Genomic DNA, 19,902 nt, shown 5'->3' with positions numbered 1-19,902 from the left:
GGAAAATTACTAGAGGCTTTATGATACTCCATGTTTGAGTTCCGAGATTCCAGAAAATTTCAATATTGACAATGTTTCAAACCAAGGACCACTTATAGATTCTTTATTTTAGAATCAGCACAGGAACACACCCAGCACACCTTTTGGAGAGAGAGGTCCTCACCATCTTTCCCTTCACGCTTCAATTTTAGAAGTGTCTTTATAGTGGAATTCCACCATTTTAGGGTTGGGAGGGGCAAGTTCTTTTGCCCCTCATTCCCTTTTGTACATTAGTCTGTATCCTGTCAGCCTTGGGACAAATACAATCTTGGGAAAGCACTCCTCGACTGGGATATAGATGATGCCAAAGCATATTTGGCGCTTCTTTGATGTATCTCCAAGCAAGTTCTACCGGCGGTCACCTTTCGTGGGACATCTTTTGAGGTGTGGTCAAAGCTGTTATCTTGGGCTTATGCACTGTTTAAGTGGGCACTTAGTTTTTGTTTTTTTTTTTGAGTATTTTATTTTTATTTTGGGTGATCAAAGGTTGGCTAGTTATAATACTTAGAAGAAAAATGCAATGAAGTAAAAATGCTCAAGAGTTTAGCTGGAGCTGTCTACAAATAAAAAATCACTCATGTATACAAGTCTCTCAAGGTAGTCTGGAGGGGATGGGGGATTGAAGCCATGGTGGAGTATACTAAAGAGAGCTAGCACATCTAGCAAACTTTGCTGTAAACCAATGGTTCTATCCTTTGTTTTGGCAAATAACATACTCTCAGGCTGTGTGCTCTTCTCCTTTGGTTATATTGATATATGTGCCCTTCCCATACTCCAAAGCCTCTACCATATTAAAGTTTGTACCAACCAATGATCGGCACTTGGTAAAGATTGATTGATGGAGATCTACAGCTGACTTCTATCACTTTGGTCATTTGGGGCATAAACAATAGGAGTTGAATAAGTGTCTCATCAATTCTCAAAGACACTAATAAGGCCCTTCCGGAAATTAAAATGCCCTAGTCTTGAATTGCACAAAGCCAACGCTATCCTACACAAATAAAAAGACTTGCTTGAATCTCTTTAGTACCTACTATTGGAGCCTAGCAAGTGAAATTCTGCTGTGGAACCAGCTTCCTGCTGTAGTGGAATATTCTCTTTGCTGAAATGTGAAGCTCCTAGATCATAAGGAAATCCATTGACCCTCGAACTAATGCTTTATGAAGATCCTGATCTGTGAGATAGGGTTGTCCATTAGCCTTCCTCTTGATTTCTATCTATTGCAGAGGCCATGAACTCCTTGAGAGAGAGATCAATGGGTATCAGAGGCCTTAGGTTACCTTCTTTGAGTTCAAGGAGCTTCTTGATGTGGAATGTGCTGATAACACAACATTTTATTTAGATGGGGATGAGAGTAACTTTAGGGCCTTTGCAATGGCCATGGAGGTTTTTTTTAGAGCATTAGATGCCTTGATTAATTGGCACAAGGCCTATGGTTTTTTGGTATGCAAACCTAGGTAGCTGTGACATTGGCCGCATGAGGATTTCCCATAGATTCCTGAAAAAACTGTGGAGAGATATCTTGGATGCCATGTGGGGATTGACATCACTTCAGAGTAGTAGCAGTTGGCATCTCTTCTTTTGAGCATTAGATAGAAGCCCCTATATTGGAGCTCAATGAGGCTCTCGTTAGTAGGAAGAGTAGTAGTTGCCAACCAAGGTCTTCTTGTGACGGGACATCCTTTTAGTAGTCACTCAACTAGTAGAGAAAATACATTCACTTTTTGGAAGAGGAGAATGGACACCTTGAATGAGGGGACTTGGATCTCATAGAGTTTGACAAGATGATCCAGACATTGACCTAGACCAAACCACCTGTCTTGTAGAAGGATGGAGATTTTGGTCTTATCAAAGGTCTCTAAATAAATTATAGTGGGATTGAGGTGATGGGTGTGGAGGGATCCGTTCCTTGATAGGCCATGTAACATGGCTGCCTTTGGTGACATAGTAGGGTGGGGAGGAGGGTACAAATGAGCAAGATTAGAGCACAACTAACAACCGCCTCCCATTGGTGTATATAGGGCATCTCCAACCATTTCTTATCAGATTTTTGGAGAAGGCTAGATGAGACCTCACATGAGCTTAGCAATCGGCTCTTGGCTTGGGTATGATAGGGACCCAGTGGCATGCGTGAGATGTGTTGAGCTAGAGAGATGTAGAGACATTGCCTATGGGACTATCCTAAAGCTTAGGAGATGAGGAGGAGAGCAACATCTAAGTAGGATCTCCACTCTAGATTACTTGCGGGCATAGTGGACTGAGGGACATCATCAAAATGGGAGCCAATCTCTAGTATTATAGCCTAGTTTATTTGGACCACGAGGTGTAGCCATGTTATATACCTTTAGGATGTATGCACAATCGAGAATCTTTTGAGGATTTGGATAGAGATTATCTGCACTCTCTGCAAGAGATGGAAGAGGATGTAGGGAGGCTTTGCGAGGATGAGGAGGAGAGTGGCCTTCTTGTGGACTTGGGGCTCACACACCTTTTTCCAAGTGGGCCCTCAAATAGTCTTGCATCACAACCCACTAGATTGGTTGTTTAGACAATTGTTGTATTTGTAGTATACTTAGATACTCTCTCGAGAGTTACTTGTACTTTCTATTATGCAATTTACCTTTCAATTGCTAGCATTTAGGTGCATCTCCAATCATATTTCAATGGTTCTTCACTGGAAATTTGTTTCTTTTATTTGGGGTTTTGTATAAAAACTTGAGAAGCTTCACTATATATTGAGATTTGTATGTGGTGTTGAATTCTTTTGCAGGGATCAATGATCATCACTTTGATTGCAGGATCAATAGAGAATGCAGACACATATTTTTCAAAACTTATCAATAGAGTTGCTAATTTATTAAAGAGAGATGATGTTCCTATTCCTGTCAAGGCATTATGTTTAAGGTGAGTTTTTCCACCTGCCTCCTATGGATCAATTTCATTATGCTCCTCCATGTAAATGGTTTCATAATTTTAAATAAACTACATTGTTTGTATTGAAGGAGTGTGTTTTTCGTGTAATAAATGCTCTTTAAACTTTTGAAAATTCCCTCATTAGTACAAAAAAGGAAAAGCAATGTACAAGGTCAAAGTAAGAGAGAAGGAAGTACTTGCATGGCTGCTTTTCCAGGTGGTTAGAATACAAAATGTAGCATATATGTTGGATGGAAGTTGAAATGACCATCATGGAGTGTGTCATGAAGGGCAGCACATGGACCATCTCTAGATATGTGTGGCCTTGTGCCTCATAAGCATAGTCACAAGTAACGGGCAGGATGGACCCTTGGGACATTGGGGCGCCATCCCCGTAACGGATCCGTGACGGGACACGCCACTTACAAAAGCGACGTCACTTTAACATCTGTCACAAAGTGACTGAACGGGGACGCAAAATGTGCCAGATGCTTGTTTGCGATGGATCCGGGACGGCATTTGTGATGGACACATCATCATCTTCCCCCTTCTCACTTTTGTCATCATCTTCATAATGCTTATCGTCTTCCTTATCGTCCTGCTCTTCTTCAATAGTCCCTTCCATGGTTCTTTTCAAGGCTAGCAAGGCCTTGTCTATTGAGACTATTTTAGAACTGTTTGAGGGGAAAACCACTAAGCCTAATCTCATGACAGGGATGGAGACAGTGATGGTCCCTTTTGAGGCTGGCAATGCCTTGTCTATTGAGATTATTTCAGAACTGTTCGAGTGTTGTGGCCTTGTCTGTTGGGGCTGTTTCAAGCCCCTTGAACAGCTAGGGCCTTGTCTATTGAGACTGTTTCAAGGCACTTTGAGAGTTGATGTTCTTTGGGTGGCTTTTGAGTATTGTAGCCTAATCCACTAATTCTTGGAAATAATTCTTTGCATATTGCAAGAAGTTGATTCCAAGCTTGGCTACAGTTGTTGAAGTTACGCCTTTGTACGTTACTTTGATGATGCATATTCTGATTTTCAAAGTTAAGTCAAAAAAATTGTTAATCTTTTGAATATATTTTGAATTTTTAAATGCCGTCCTTGTCCCCCGTCCTTCGCCCCCTATTTTTGGCAGTCCCCATCAGTCCCCGTCCCCGTCACTGTCCCCATCTCCCGTCACTTGTGACTATGCTCATAAGGTTGGGAGTATATAAGGACCATATTTGAGAGAGTTAGCACCTTTTTATTCATTTCTCAACCTTCTGGGTGAATAGAGAGCTTTTCTTCCACCTAATCCTTGGGTGTGTTCAAGGTCCACCACTTGGGCCGAGTTCCAAGTTTAGTCCTTTGTATGGCAGCCCTTTTGTGTTCTTGACAATTGCTGTCACAGCCTTGTCTTTGATCCTTTTGTTAGCAGGACTAGTTTACTAATGATTGGGCTTAGCTAGTGTTTGCCTAAGTTATTTAAGATGAAAAAGTCTCTAGACTGTTAGTTTGACCTTTCTTGCCGGGGTAAATGGCCAAAATTAGTAGCTCTTGATAGTAATTTCACTGTTTTGGGATTTCTTGCTGGAGGTTTTCAAAAACTAGTGAAACCCTTGGTAAAGCTTTCTCGTTTCTTGTTTTCCCTCTTCTTGAGCATACATTGTAAGCACCATAGCTGTCCATCAGGGATTCAATGGCTCTTGCATGTATCACCACCTAATTCCACTTCCTCTAAGCATGAGTTTTGAGTGTTCTTTTGCTAGGCTGTGAGCGGCAACTCCTCGTATCTTTCACTTTTCAGTCCTCAGCCTGTTTTTCTCAACTCCATAGCCAAAGCTTGCTCATCTTGCTCATTTCTTACATCCATGACCCTCAACTTCAAGCTCCCTTCCTTTGTAGCATCAAACTCAAGACCATAAGCAATCAAAAGCTCAATGAAGTCCGGATTATTGTCAACAACTGCCCTGGAGGCTCGAGGACGATAATAAACACTTGCTCCATCTCTTCCCTTGCTTTCCTCATCTTTATTAGTATTTTGCCTTAGTTGGAAAGACAAAGAATGAGAATGCATGGAACTCCCAAGGATCAATGGTGGCTGTTAGAAACAGGGCACCGACTTTCTCAGATACATTCCATCTCTTTTAAGCTTCTATCCTGAAGCAAAGGCTTTGGAAGGCACTTTTGTCAGTAGCAAGGTTGATGCATGAAGATTGCAAGGATTTGGAGTCTCTATCAAGCTACCATGGACTTTTTGCTTCAAGTACAACAAGGCACTCTCCCCTATCAAGTAAGCATCCATTGCTCTCAACATTAGTGCTCCAACTTGGGAGGCCATTTCATTTGGATATCAAGCTTGTATCAATGATAGAGATAGGCATTATTGTGAGTGGTCTTCTCTTTCTCTTGGCATTCCTTGTTTGTACTAAGCTCTATGTATCCATTGTAGTGAGTGAACGGTATAGAGAATATGAATATTCATGGTTATGGATGCTTGGGGATGATTGGGGTAGTGGGTGATCCCCTCACAATTCCTAATATTTCGAAGGAGTGCAACAAACCGATCTTGGAGGAGAATATAGAGCCCATATAGATGCCACAATGATATGGTTTTATTATTCACACATGTGCCTTTTTAGTATTTGATCCCTCTTTTCTTGTGGATGTGATTTATCCCTCTTCAAGAGCAAGAAGAATGCATGCAACAAGATGGTATAATGATAGTATACAAGCAATGCATTGTGGCCTCATGCTTAGCCTTGACACACTGTAGAAGGGATTGGTATATTACAAATATATACTTGACATGTACAAGCATTAATGTGGACTATGGGAATGTTGGGTGTTGCAATCATGGATGCTACCATGACCTACATTCAGTAGATGATTCATCAGGTTGTGGCACTAGATACTCCCCTTCATGGGTAGGACTCCAAATACCTTCTCTATGTCACAAGGATGTGAAATTTTGATGATTTGCTTAGCATTTGATTAAGTTAATAATCAAATGTGCAAATGTGACTTGCATATGATGTGCAGGTTACTTATTTTAAAATGTGGGATCTAGGACTTCGAGATATTGGTTGGTGCCAAAGGAAAAAGTTGCAACAAGTTGTGCTTGATAGGTACTAGGTGGTACCTCTAGTGATAAAAACTAGCTTAGATCACCTTATTAGCTATAAGTGTCAGCGGTGACACTAGAAACTTGACATTAATTATTACATTGTAGTCCACGGGCTAATAAATTTTTAGAAATACTTGGGTGATAAATTGGCTAATTGTTGGCTGGTCAGATTATTTTTCTAAGCAAGAAATAATCATTAAATTATTTTTTTGAAATTCAATTTAAGAATGATGGAAAATGGATTAAGAAGGCTACCATCGGGCAAACCTTTCCCATGCAAGTGAGAAGAGGGCTGTGGAGGTTAGAGAAGGGTCATTCCAGCTTAAGGAAGTTGAGGGGAGAGAGAGCTGATGCAGCTGGTCACCAGCAGTTTCGGGCAGATCTTGACCATTTGGAGCAGCCATTGGAGCAGGGAATAGCTGCCAAAGGCCTTACAGCAGTAGACGACAACAGTAGGAGGGCTGTTATAGCCAAGCTACAACATTCTTGGTGTGTTCTAGTAGTTATTGACAGCTATCATGGCTGTCTAGACATGGCAGCAGTTGATTTCTTCCATTTTCTTGCAATGGAAGTCTGAATTTTCTCTCTCTACAGCATTCTCTTTCATTCTCCAGCCATTTATCGTCTTCTCTTAGCAAATTTCAGCAGTTCCAGCCATTGGAGGTGGAGATTTTCAGGAATCTCTGCTGTTAACACTAATTTAGGGTTTGATAGCCACCTTGGGAAGTGTGTTCAGATTTACAAGCTTAGGACTTGAATTTTAGCAACTGAAATTGAAGAATTTCAGGAGATTCAAGAGGCCAGCCCACGAAGAGTGAATTTGGCGTTGTATTTGTTACCCAAGGAGAATAGTGAATGCCAATTCCTTGAGCAAACCAAGGGGCAAATTGTTTTCAAGGGTCATTTGTGACAGCAAGAGACAATTGGAGAGCTTGGAAGATTCAATGAATCTTAGTGTTTTCCACCTAGATTGCAATACAAGATAAAGAAATATTGCAAGGGGCACTAGTTTTGGGACCAACAAGGTGTCCATTGTCCAAGATTAAGTGGCAATGTTGAAATTTTAGTTTATGTGAATTTTATTATTGCTGTAACTAGTGTAAATTAGGTCATTACTGCCCTTTTCTTGAAAGAAAGGATGGTTACATGGTTCCATTGCAAGGATACCATCAAATTCTTTGAATTGGTGGGCCTGGGCACCTGATTGGAGGTGAAAAACTTTGCTCTAGTGTCGAAATTGTATTCAGCGGAGCAATTACAGCAAGGATGTCTTTTCATAGTGAGATGGGATCAAGTAGTGATGATGCCTCTTAGTTTGAACATTGACAAGGAGAAGAAGAAAATGCAATGCGTGATCTTGAACAAGGCATGTAATATGGACAAGTGGAAAATGTTGGTGTAGACCAAAATGTAGGACCTTCAATGCAAAATGATGCTGATGACCAATAAGAGAGTGAAGAATTTGATGATTGCTTCAAAAATCAAATGAGGATAGTAGCAAATATCTTTGTTAAATTGGCAAGGGATGCTTAATTTACTCAGTTTTTTGAATTGTTCCAAGAAGGACAAACAAGGGTACGAAGAGAAAGCCATCTCTAGAGCTTCAAGACAACAGGATGTTCCAAAGGAATTGCCGAAGTTGCCTCAAGATGCTCCCAATGTTGCAAATGAGCAAAAGCAATTAGTGCCAGTGGGGTAGGACATGCAAATGCAAGGGCATCTTGGTTGTACCAGTCCAATGGTTTTGGACAGCAAGGCATGCATGCAAGTATGGGGTAGCTAGGATGCTTTGGTGGTGGTACTATTTTTCATGCTGTTGTGGGTGAGGGACTGCATATAAGAATGTATGGCACAACTCCTTATGGTATGCAACAACCAATGCATGGAGTGAAAAATCCAATGTATCTAGGTATGGTTGATGATATTCACAACCCCATATATGGTGGCATTGGCATGATGCTTGGGGTAGAAAGTGGTATGCATTGTAATGCGTTTGCACCCCCTTGGTGCTTATGGGGCTCAAGGGATGAGTGTTGGTCATGCAAATGCTTCTTATGGTGCTCATTATGATGCAAATGCAGCACATGTACCCTTTTTGCAGCAGTTGGTTTATGATAACTTGACTCCAAAGGAGCCAATAAAGGATTATGATGAGGGTGGAAAAGGGGTGAAGTCTGAGGCCTTCATGTTAGCAGATTAGTCAGCTCATGGTTGAGTCTGTACTTGTGGTACAACAGGCTGGGCACAGAGACATTTTAGGCATTTTATTTGCCATTGTTTATTGAGGCTTGGGCATTATTTGCAGCCAGTCGGCCAGTATTTAATGCTGGCCGGCTTGTCATATTTTAGGCATTTATTTTGGCCTATTTATGCTCAGCCTCCCTCCTCCACATTCATTCATCACTTGACAGTTTCTGGGGAGAGGGAGCAGGTGCCAGTATCTCCACAGCCGGTGACTCACATTGTATCTGTATTGTCTCAGGTCTTGGTATATGGATTCCATTTCCTGAGCATACATCTGAGTTCTCATCTGTATTGTGTTATCGTTTTCTTTTCTTTTGTCTTGTGTTTAACAATTTATTTCAGCACATGCTAATGCTTCCACTGCTGCACCACTTCTGACACTTCAATGGTGGTAGATGCACAAGATAGGTTGAAAGCTGACTTTCATTTTGCACCTTGATGCCGCCTATTCGAGAGGCAACTTCACTGAATCCTCAAAGATTCGAAAGGCAACCACTTTCTTGAAGGGAAATGCATTGTAGTGGTGGTCCATAGTTTCGATGCATTATAGTGGTCATTCAGAGTCTTAATGCAAGATAGAGGACTTTTAGCATGGGTACAATTTTAGCAAATGTTTGCACCAAATTGGTTGACAAGTACTTTTGAGATGGAGTTTGGACATCTTGACAATTTGTAATAAGCTAGATGCTACTCAATGCAATAATTTGAAGTAGTATGACAAGAAGTGGGATAACTTGTTACCTGTGTGACTTCTTATTGTCGAGTTTCCCTTCATGAGTAAGTTGAGAAGTATGTTTGTGGGTGTTCAAAACTAATAAGGGATTTTTGTATAAAATCTATTGTGTCTAGTATGTCACAGCTCATAGAAACAACAAGTACAGTTGATGCTTTGTTGCATAGGGAAGATTCTATGATCATGGAGCATGAGTCAATTTTATCCCCCTTTGGTGGCCCGTCTAGGTATTAGAGAGGATGAAATGGAACCCGTGGGAGTAGCTGGTATGGCATGCAAGGGCCATACAGAGCTAGTCACATCACTCATTGTAAAACTTCACTTGCACATTTAGAGTTATGTGGACATTGAAGAGTATTGTGTAGTATTACTTGGTATGCCTTGGTGCCATCGTGTGCATGCAGTGGTTGACTCCCATCCTAAAGTGATTACCATTCAGCATAAGGGCAAGGCCCATACATTGGATATAAAACTCAAAGGGGAATACGTCCCTGTTGTATTGGCTAGTGTCATTTCTAAAGTAATGAAAAATCATCTTTTAGTGTACTTGGTTTTTACTAAGGATGAGAATGATAAGTGAAAATAAGGATTGTATTTCATTTCTAAAAATGTATGCTAATGGTCAATGTTCGAGACCCTCAGATGACTAGTTTGTTTTGGAAGGGAATATTTGAAAATACGCTGAAAATTTCTTCATCCTTTCATCCAAAGAGGCAAACTCCACAATGCTAGATTCCTTGAGATGCTATTTATTTGAGCATAAGACAATACTTGCCTTTTGGTAGAATTTGCATGTAACAAAATAGTGCATAGTTCCATTGGCAAGGCTCCATTTGAGATTGTGGAGTGTGGCAAGAAAGGGCCCCCTATCTTACACACAAAGGATAAGATCTTTGAGGTTGATCATTATGTGGAGAACATGGATGCAATTTATGAAAACGTTAAGTATACACTTTAGAGGTCTCAAGAGAAGCAAAAGAGAACAACTAATCGCCATAGATGCGCTTTTGCGGTTTGCAGAGGGTTATTATGTGTCGCTACATTTTGAAAAGGCAATGCTTATCCCATCAGTTCTTTGCTCGTTTATGCCAGAAATACACTCAGGAAAATATTGTGCTTTTGTTGAATGAGCAAGGTGATATGGTTACTGAATCTATCTCCATCATTCAAATGTGCATTGACTATTATAAATCTTTGTTGGGTCCATAGGAGATTCTTTCTGATGCTATTCTCTCTGCTCGTCGATACATTTGTGACTTGGTTAGTAATTAGGTTAAGCTTGAATGGGTTAATTTGATGGAGGCTGATATCTGAGAGGCTGAAGTTGAGGATGTGTTGTCCCACTTACCACGTAGTAGGAAAAGCCTTGGCTGGGATGGGTTTCCTAATGAGCTATTTTCAGCCCATGTTGAGCAGCTTAAGGACCCATTAACTTGCCTATGTCAGCAAGTCTAGAATTCTGGTTTGATGCCTTCAGATTGGAAGGTTGCAGTGATCCGATTGTTGAGTGAGGTTCCTTCTACGACTTCTTTGAAACAATGGAGATCCATTTCTGTTATGGGTTCTTTGTATAAAATCTTTTCTAAAATCATTGCCAATAGTTGTAGAAAGTATTCATGCACTTGGTTCATCCACTTCAATATGGTTTCATTAAGGGATGGAATATCATGCATAACATTTTGAATGTTCAACTGGGGATTGATTATGTGTGCCTCTAGCTAGTAGGTTGTTATGCTTCGGCTTGATCTTGAAAATGCATTTGATCATGTCAGCTGTGGTCTTTCTTGCGGTAGCTCATGTCTACCATGGGCTTTGGTCCTCACATGACTTCTCTTGTTGATACCATTAATCAGGGTGTTGTGGCATGTATTGTACTTAAGGGAGGGATCACTGATGAAATTACCTTGTCTCATTCTCTTCAGCAAGGCTGCCCTCTTAGTCCTTTGCTATTTGCCTTAGTCACTCTCCCAATGCTCTCTTTGTTGGATAAGCTGACTGATCAAGGTGAGATGGTTGGTTTGTCTCTTTCTAGTGGTGCCCAACATTTGGGTCAACCTTTGGCTGATGATTTCTTTATGTTTCTCAAGGCTGATCGGACTAATGTAAATCAAACAATGGTTACGTGGAATCTCTTTGCTTTAGCTTTGGGGCTTCATATTAATGCTTAGAAATCTACACTGATTTCTTATACGGAGAGTGATTTGCAAGCTTTGGGTTGGCAAGGGGCAGTGATTTATAGAGATATTACGTGGATGTAGCTCCTCATGCCTTGCTTGATTAGATGTCATCCCGTATACATGGTTGGTTTATGTACTGGAAATCTCAAGGCTAACCTCTTCATGTGAGACTTAAAGTTGCTCAATGCATCATGATCAGTATGGTCTCATTTTTTCTACCCTTATTTCCTTGGACTAAGAAGTCTCTTTTGGAACTTGTTCAACCTATCCACTTCATATTGTCGAAAAAGAAAGGGAATCATTTGGGTCAGGTATAGATTTCTTGGCAGCATGTGACTACTCCTGAAAGGATGGGGAAAGTAGCTTTATTGGATGTTAATTTAGATATGGTTGCTTTGAGATTGGCGCTTTTGCAGGCTTTATGTGTGCAAAGTCATCTCTAGATAGATATTGCAAAAACTTTCATTGAGAAGACTGGTATCTCGCATGGCTGCACGGTTATTCAAGTTTCTTGGTGGCTTGTGTTGAATTCCATGAGGCCTATTAAGGTCTTCTAGTCTTTTCTCCTTTCTCATTTGGATGAGATTTTTTGTTTCGCAGTTTGGCAACGTCCTGGTCTTCGTAAGGAGGAGAATTTGCTACAAGGAGAAGTGCTAGCTACCTCCAGGTTGTTGGACTGGCCTGATAAAGACTTCTAGCGAGATAAGTTTAATCGGATGGCTCGCTTAGGGTTGTAGACAGTCCATGATAGTGTCATTCTGGGTAGCCCTGTCTTTTTCCTTTCCGGTGCATTCATCAATACTTTCGGGTGCCTCGTGGCTATCATGACATTTGGTCATCCTTACAAGAGCAACTTCTGAGGTACTCTCCATTGCTTGCTTTACAACCCTCGTCTCCTTGGCGGGATTGGATGTTTGTGCTACTTGATGATTTCGAGAATAGGTCAACTAATGAGATCTATCATTAGATGGTCAAGGTCAAGAGATGGGTCATTGGAAATGCCAATAAAATATGGCATATTCGGGACAGCAAAAAGAAGTGGCAGGAAAGATTTCTCCAACTCTGGAAGTCTAAGATTTCTTATCAGGGTAAAGTTTTCATATGGAGGTTGCTTATTGAGGTTCTTTTAGTTAGGGATGTGTTGTGTGCTCGCAAGATCTCGTGTGGGTGCTGTGTATTTTGCACTACATGCAATGAGACATTGCTTCATCTCTTCGTCTCTTGCCCTGTTGCTCGACAGATTTGGAGTTTTGTTTCCCGTGTGTGCTCCTTAGTGACTCAGCTACGGATATCAACTCGTTTGTAGATTATGGAAAGGATGCTTGCCTTCTATGTCCACCTTGCAATTAGATAATTCCTACCTTTTCCATTTTCTTTGTTGGACAGTTCTGTGGCATATTTGGGATACTCGGAATGCCTTCATTTTTTATTATGCCTTGGATATCCATGGTCATGTGTCATCTGTAATGAGGAATCGTGATGTGAATGTGTCGCATATGAGCATGCCTATGTTGTTGAGCAGGTACCCTAGGGTGTTGTGCTCTGCATAATGTTGTAGCTTTTTCTAGCCACGTGATGATGTCCCTTAATGGCGCCCGTCAGTAGGAGATGTAGTGTCTAAGGTGGTAGTGGCCGTGGGGTCAGCTATACTAAAAAAGTCTGTAATTGCTCTTTGGAGGGGTGGATGTGGCTGGGGTTGCCTCCAGTCCCATAACAATGGTGCTCTAAGCCGTTGGAGCTCCAATAAGAAAAGGCCTAGACATCTTTGGTCCTCATAGTCCATCACCCGTCTCAATGGTCCAAAGCCCTCCTTAAAGGGACAATGGTAGCGGCCTTGGATATCATAGTATACAATGCATCTAAAAGTGTAGTGTTTGTCCGTCTTTGGCTCCCATCCACAAAGTTGGCATATCCTCTCATTTGCCCGTGCAAGCCTAGCCTTTGAAGTCTCCTTCCATGAAATTGTGGCCCTTTGAAAGTGACCCAAGGTTTACATATTGTCTAACCATTTCCACATTGATCGTTATACATAAAGTGATGCTCTAAGCGTGTCACCCACGTTGCTGAGGTGTTAAAGTCCATAATTTTAGTCTTTCCAAGATTAACCTTGAGGCCTTTCTCTTCACAAAACACTGCAATGCATCCAGGTGTTGCTGTAGCTCCTCAGGTGAATTTGAGATGAGCACAATATTGTTTGGATATTACAAAATTGGTATCGATACCCTAGTCAAGTTGGCTGCCATACCACCCCATGTTTGTATGTAATGTGAAATCTTGTCAATGTACAATCCAAACAGCAAAGGAGAGAGCAGACAGCCTTGCTTTACACTAATTGTGCTAGACACAGTGTTTGTTGAGGCACTCCTACTCTACCTATCATTGTCTCATACATTGTATACATACACCATTGCATATCCTCTGGGACCCCAATGGTTCGCAACCTTTGCATGAGTCTTACACGTGGTACTGTATTGACAACTTTATGGAAACCCACGAAACAACAATAGATTTTTTGTCTTCACGATCGTCTCTCCTCAATCAAGGCCCTTATTGTGAATATATGGTCTAATGTATTGTATCCTTGGCGGAAGCCAGCTTGTCTTGTAGACTGTATCCCCTTTGTTTCAGCCCACCAACTCAACTCATGCTCTACAATAGAGGCATATATCTTTGCTAGCATATGGCCAATCATAATAGTGTGGTAGTTGTTAGCGACCAATGGATCTCTGGATCTGTGCTCTTAGAAATTGGCACTATCCTGTGGTCACACCACCTCGCTGGAAACTCCTCACATACATCTCTATTGAAGATATTTGACAAGATAGGGGTCAATGCATAACATGCATGTGCAAAATGTTTTGCCACAAGGCCATCTTGATCATGTGCTCTCCCATTCTTTAACCTCCAAATGGCATACCTCACCATTTTTTCCGTAAAGAATCCACACTGTGTTGGCCTAGAGTTTGATGGACAGGGAATTTGCTCTTGTGATGGAACATGATATAGTGCACTAGCATGTTCATGTCATACTATAGGTGATGTCAAGTGAATTGGGGGTTGTCTGCCATGATATTTCCTCCATGCCTTCTTGCTGTCCCTGCTCAAAAAGAGCTGATACATCTCAGACTCTAGTTTGGCTAGATAAGCCCTCTTCTTTTTCCGCACAAGACGAGAGAAGACATTTAGTGCATGCTTGTGTGTGCATGTCCCTAGTGTAACATCCGTCTGTAGGCGGGTCTTAGTCAGTCTGCACTCATCATTATACCAAGCATTTTGAGGGGCAGTGCATTTGTGTGGTGTAGTAGAGCCCATCTTAAATCGGAATTCCTCTGTATAGTTGCTGTATGTAAAATCTTTGCTAGAGATTTAGTGGCATCCTCCAGTGGTACATACTGTCTGGTTGGCTTAAGGCATCTCGTACTGCATCACTATAGATATGCAAAGTTTGTCCAGAAACTGAGTGGTGCGGAAATGTGTGTACATTTGTGCATATTTCCTATATTTGACCACATGCTAGGGGTGAATTTTAGGATTGCATGGTCGGCTGGTAGAGAGATTAGCTTGTCAGATATCTCAAAATGCTTAATCTCAGGAATTAACGCTGGCGAGCCCATTACATAGTCCACAATGCTGGCTCCCTTTTTGTTGTTTCCAACAAGTGAAAGCATCCGCTCCCAGCCATCTCGATAAGCCGTTGAATATAGCTAATCCGTGAGCACTTCCTAATTCTAGCCAATGGGATCCATATGCTGTCATCTCCTTATCTTGAGATGTCTCGTTGTCCAATGCCAACTCCTTAAACATCTCATGTTTAGTATCATAAAATGCTGAATACTCACTTCCTGCCTGAGCATTAAAGTCTCCCATTAGTAGTATGTCCCTAATGCTTGCATACCTCATAATGTCCTCGTAGTACTTCAAATGGTGATCCCTCCCCAAGGGCAAATGTTGAATAGGGAGGTGGGAAGTAACATGCTGCAACATATATCTAGCCTACACATCTTGCGACACCACATGAATCATGTCTTGGAGGCTCTCACGATAAAGAATAGCCACACCACTTGACCCTCTAGTTCCCCCTGGCCTATGAGGTTGAGGCTTGTAAACAATCTCTCATTTGTATCCCACATCTGGTAATCTAGAACTTATACATTGATGTGCCACTGTATACATATCTATGTCTATCCCATGGAATGTATGCTCAAAATAACTTGCATCAAGTCTCATTGAACCATTACAATTCCAAAGGGACATCCTTAACGTCTCATAGGCTGCGTACTGTCATTGTCACCTTCGTTCTACTATGATTACTTTGCCATCCCTATACACAACATACTTGTAAACCTTTTCACCTTTCAAAGCCTTTCTTTCTAAGAGGAAGGCCCTCTTATTATCCATGTCCTCAAATTTCAGCATGAGGATCCGACCTCTTTTGTCACTTGGATCACCCACCCTCCAGGCATCCATAATGCGTGTCTCATTTGCACCCATCTTAGCACAAAGTGTTTTAGCATCCTCTAGGGGCATTCCTTTTTCAACCCACCCCACCACACGAACACATAATGCATGGAGATTCCTTTTTGCTTCCTCTTCTAGTGCTATGTTCATCATTCATCATTTCTACTTTGTTTTGAGGCATCCCTTTGTTTCTTTTAACTACATCAATCCATTATGCATTTTCTTTCATTGTATGCTCGACATTTTCTACTTTCTTCCGAGCTCCCTCTACCACATTCACCCATGTGTGCAAGTCCTTAAAACCTTTCACCTCTTTCTTTAATTCCGGTGCAATTGGTGTTGCTGTTTGTGCATCCATCATTGACTTGTGTGCCGCTAATTCTTTGTTACATACCTCTAACTGCCTTTTCAGTTGAGCAATCTCCATATCCTTGGCTACTATGCGTGCATTTGTATCAGATTATCCATATACTTTCTAGGCATCACTTACTTTGTTCAAGTTATCTGTCATATCAACCTGCAGGTCAGCTTTGATTTCTTTGTATTTTGTATCATCCTAGATTCCCAGCCATTAATGTATGATTTCCTATTTGCATCTATAGCAGCACTTAGTTCCCTTTTGAATGTCTCCTGCAATTTGTCATGTATGTCTTTTTGCTTTGTATCCATGTCATTCATGACTTTTTGTTGCATGCTGCCCCACACCTTCATACACGCTTTCAGGTTTGCATCCATTTTAGCATTTATAATGATTGTACTATCATTGATAATGATTGTACCATGATGAATGAATGAATGTACTCAATTGAATGCATCAAAGTACAATCATTGATAATGATCCACATGGCTGTGCTAAAACTGCACGAAATTTGTTTAAATAGAAAACCCTAGGACTAATTTACCTGGGTGCCCTAGGAAACCCTAGCCCTAACTATGCTTAGTGTATTGTCTTTACTATCCTAAGCGATAGCTAGTATAACTAGGAAACTAAATAAAGGCCTAGCCTCACCCTAGTAGATACATTGCCAAGGGAAGCATGAAAAGCGAAAAAGTTTGTCATGCTTCAAGAATCTTATATCCTAATGCTTGATTCTTAAACTTATTGTAATTTGGTTCAATGTGCATGCACCCAAAAATAAGAGATTATTTGTGGACATTGAAGGATTTGCATGGATATGCGATATACAGATTTTTGTGTGAATATTGGTGTTTTTGTTAGACATTTCACTAAGTCAGTGAACTGATGGTGAAATGTTTTGGCCCGTGGGGCTGAAACATTTTGTGGCTATGCTAGCATTCCCTCTTCTCAAAAGATGAAGGAACCAATGCTCTAATACACCTGAAAGGTGCAGGGTAGCATAATAAAGTGATTTTATCAATTAATCCCAATCTTTAATTCTTAAATCTAGATGTATTTTCCATCATGTCCAATGCCCATTTGAATATAAAACTGCTGAAATGAAAATTTATGTGGCATGAGAGACAAAAGAGTCTTGATACAATAGAGATAATCTTGAGGTGGAAACCGACCCATTGCCGCTTTAGGAATATCAATGGAATTAATTGATTGATATATACAAGATATTGAATGGTTGAGCTTGTTGAGCTAAAATAATCATTACATGTTGAATTAGCCTCTTAAAAACCCGAAAATGGTGCACGGTTCGAGAGAGTTTAAAATGGTGCGTGGTATGAGGTCTTCAAACTTTCTATAAATAGGTAGGTTGCCCTCCATTCAACCCAATCTCGTTTTTGTAGGTTTTAGGTCCTCTAGCTTCAGTGCCCACGCCTCATTCGTGAAAGACATCTTAGTTGAGGATGCCCGACACTATTACCATCCACCCAATGTCTGTTTCCAATCTCTACATGCAGTTTGTGCCTTTTGTTGCTGCTCCTTGCTATTGCAACCCTTTTGAGGCAGTGTTTACTATAGGTGGTAGTTTTTCAAGCTGTGTTCACACCCCACACGACATCCCCATCAGCTGGTGACCACATTGCAAGTTGTGTTTATCTTCTAGTTGCTGCATTTGATCCCAAATTGCTGGATTTGCCTCATTTTGGTGCTGTTCTGCCTGTTGCCCTGCTCTTGGAGGTTGCATTTGCTAGTTTCCACACACTCTTGCCTATCTGACACTGATCCGGTATCAATGTTTGTTGCATTTGTTGCTGTCAAACATCTTGGAGGTTGCCTTGTTGTGTTTCGGAAACCATTAGGAGTACGACACACTCTCCCACTCATCATCTATGTCTCGGCCCTCCAGACATGAGAGTTTAGGGTACAAATTTCATTCCTTATACGATTTGTTTGCTGCATGAGAATTGTATATTCGGTATTCAGTCATTCATTTTTAGGTTTTCACACTATATTCATTCTCTTTGAGTTATCCTAACCCTAACTATGTTTTGTTGAGTTTATGCTTTGTCATACGCTTTCATTTATGTTTCTGTGTAGGGTATTTCTTCACATGGTATCAGAGCAAGGTTCTCTTCCATAAAACCTCGGCCTTTGATTTGAAAGCCCTTTGCAAGGAGTAGGAACAATAGGAGGACAAGATGACTTCGAATACATCTTCACCACATCATCATGATGCTTCGGAGCCTAGCACATTGAGACATGAGATGGAGTGGGCTTCATAACTCGTTTCTCCTTCCGACATGGCCAAAGAGTCTTTGGACTACCATGGAGTCCATAGACCATACAAGATCTCACAAGCCAAATACGATGTCATCCTAATTTGAGTTTTCCCCTTTAGATCCAATGCACTAGTGTAATGTTATTGCGGGAAGAACGGAAGCTCCATAAACCTTGATGTGGAAATTGGCATGGAGTACAAACCATTTTTCTCTCTACCACAATCATCTCCATCTCTATCTCTTTCGTCTTTTGCATGTACTTCTCCGCCTTCATTCACTCTTATGTCATGTACACATATCAATACTTCTCAAATTTTTAAATTTACTTCCTCTTTTCTGCAAGGTATTGGTAATGCTCAGGATGAAGGAATCGGTTTATTAGCCCCAGGATAGATTTTTTCATTTGAATCAAGAAAAGGTGAGAAAAAGTCGCAAGCTTTATTGGTAATTGTTGTTTTTTCATTTTTTCCTTAAGCTTTTACATCTCATGGTCGATTTGATTTTGGTGAATCATATTTTTCTTCCTTTGCATTTAATGGACAAAAGAAACCTAACTCATTTCCTACTACTACATAAATGACAAATCCACTTAAAATCCCACCCATCCCACCCAGTAGTTCTGTTGCACCTTTCTTTTAGCCTCCATTAAGTGTATCTTTCATGTCTTCATAAATCACATCTGGTTGGGGGGGGGGGGGGGATCCTTGACCCTTAGGTACACCTTTTAGGATCTGGTCTTTTCCTTAGCCGGGTGGTGTCTCCTTGACGGAGGTTCATCCTCCCATCTATGCACTTGCAAGGTTTTCACGGCTTGGGAATGTCACCTTGAGTGTGGATCAATTGATACCACAGTTTACCTCCATGGTATTACCTAGTCGGCCTTTTGGTCATTTTGCTATACTCCAACCAACGGCTGGACAGGGCGTATATGCCTCAGTGCCTCCATCTCCACCGGGACTTTATGAAAATATTCATGTTTCTGTGCCTCTGTATCAGTTGGTATCCATTGGACATTTTTAGTCTATTTTTGCCTACCTATCTCCACTTATTCCTCTCCACCGCCTCCTTATCTAGCTTATTTCACTTACACGACACCTCATGGTTCTTCCTCCTCGTTAGTGAAACATGTTTTTGATTACAAGACTCATTTAATGGGCTGAACTTTATTGCTTGTTCAAACTTGATGAGACATGTTCTTGACTCATGGAACCTATGGGATCTTGTGTAGGGGTTGGAACCCCAACTTGATGCCACACTTGTTTCATACAAGGTTCTCTGCTCATGGGAGGCCAAGAAAACCTTTGCTATTGTTGAGTTGATGTAAGGTCTACTATGAATTTCATTCATACCTTTAGCATTTTGACTTAGTATTCGAGTGTTGGCACACTTGATTGACCATTGTGCGTCTCGGTGTTGGGTGTAAAGGTCCTTTGCGCTTTCCCGTGTATCTCCTGTGTATACATTACTTCACACACGTGAACTCCAAGATCTCGTCTTTTCCTTAGCCAGGTGGTGTCTCCTTGACGGAGGTTCATCCTCCCATCTACGCACTTTTAAGGTTTTCATGGCTTGGGAATGCCACCTTGAGTGTGGATCAATTGATACC

At 41.1% G+C, this 19,902-nt stretch overlaps 1 protein-coding gene across 10 annotated transcripts in view; it reads left to right on the top strand.

The window, feature by feature from the left end:
• The window catches only part of LOC148024287 (uncharacterized), a 97,616-nt gene that overhangs the window by 58,550 nt on the left and 19,164 nt on the right, over window positions 1-19,902 (top strand). For all 10 annotated transcript variants that reach the window (XM_087693904.1, XM_087693903.1, XM_087693901.1 and 7 more), the window contains one exon: window positions 2,810-2,943. In XM_087693904.1, coding sequence (XP_087550030.1) covers window positions 2,810-2,943 — 134 coding nt within the window. The remainder of the gene's footprint in view (window positions 1-2,809; window positions 2,944-19,902) is intronic.

This window comes from Lygodium microphyllum, chromosome 15, assembly GCF_053477565.2.
Source record: "Lygodium microphyllum isolate KBCC chromosome 15, Lygodium_microphyllum_v1.1.10, whole genome shotgun sequence".
NCBI lineage: Eukaryota > Viridiplantae > Streptophyta > Polypodiopsida > Schizaeales > Lygodiaceae > Lygodium > Lygodium microphyllum.
Note: the sequence above shows the minus strand (reverse complement) of the source record. Positions and strands in the feature narration are given on the sequence as shown.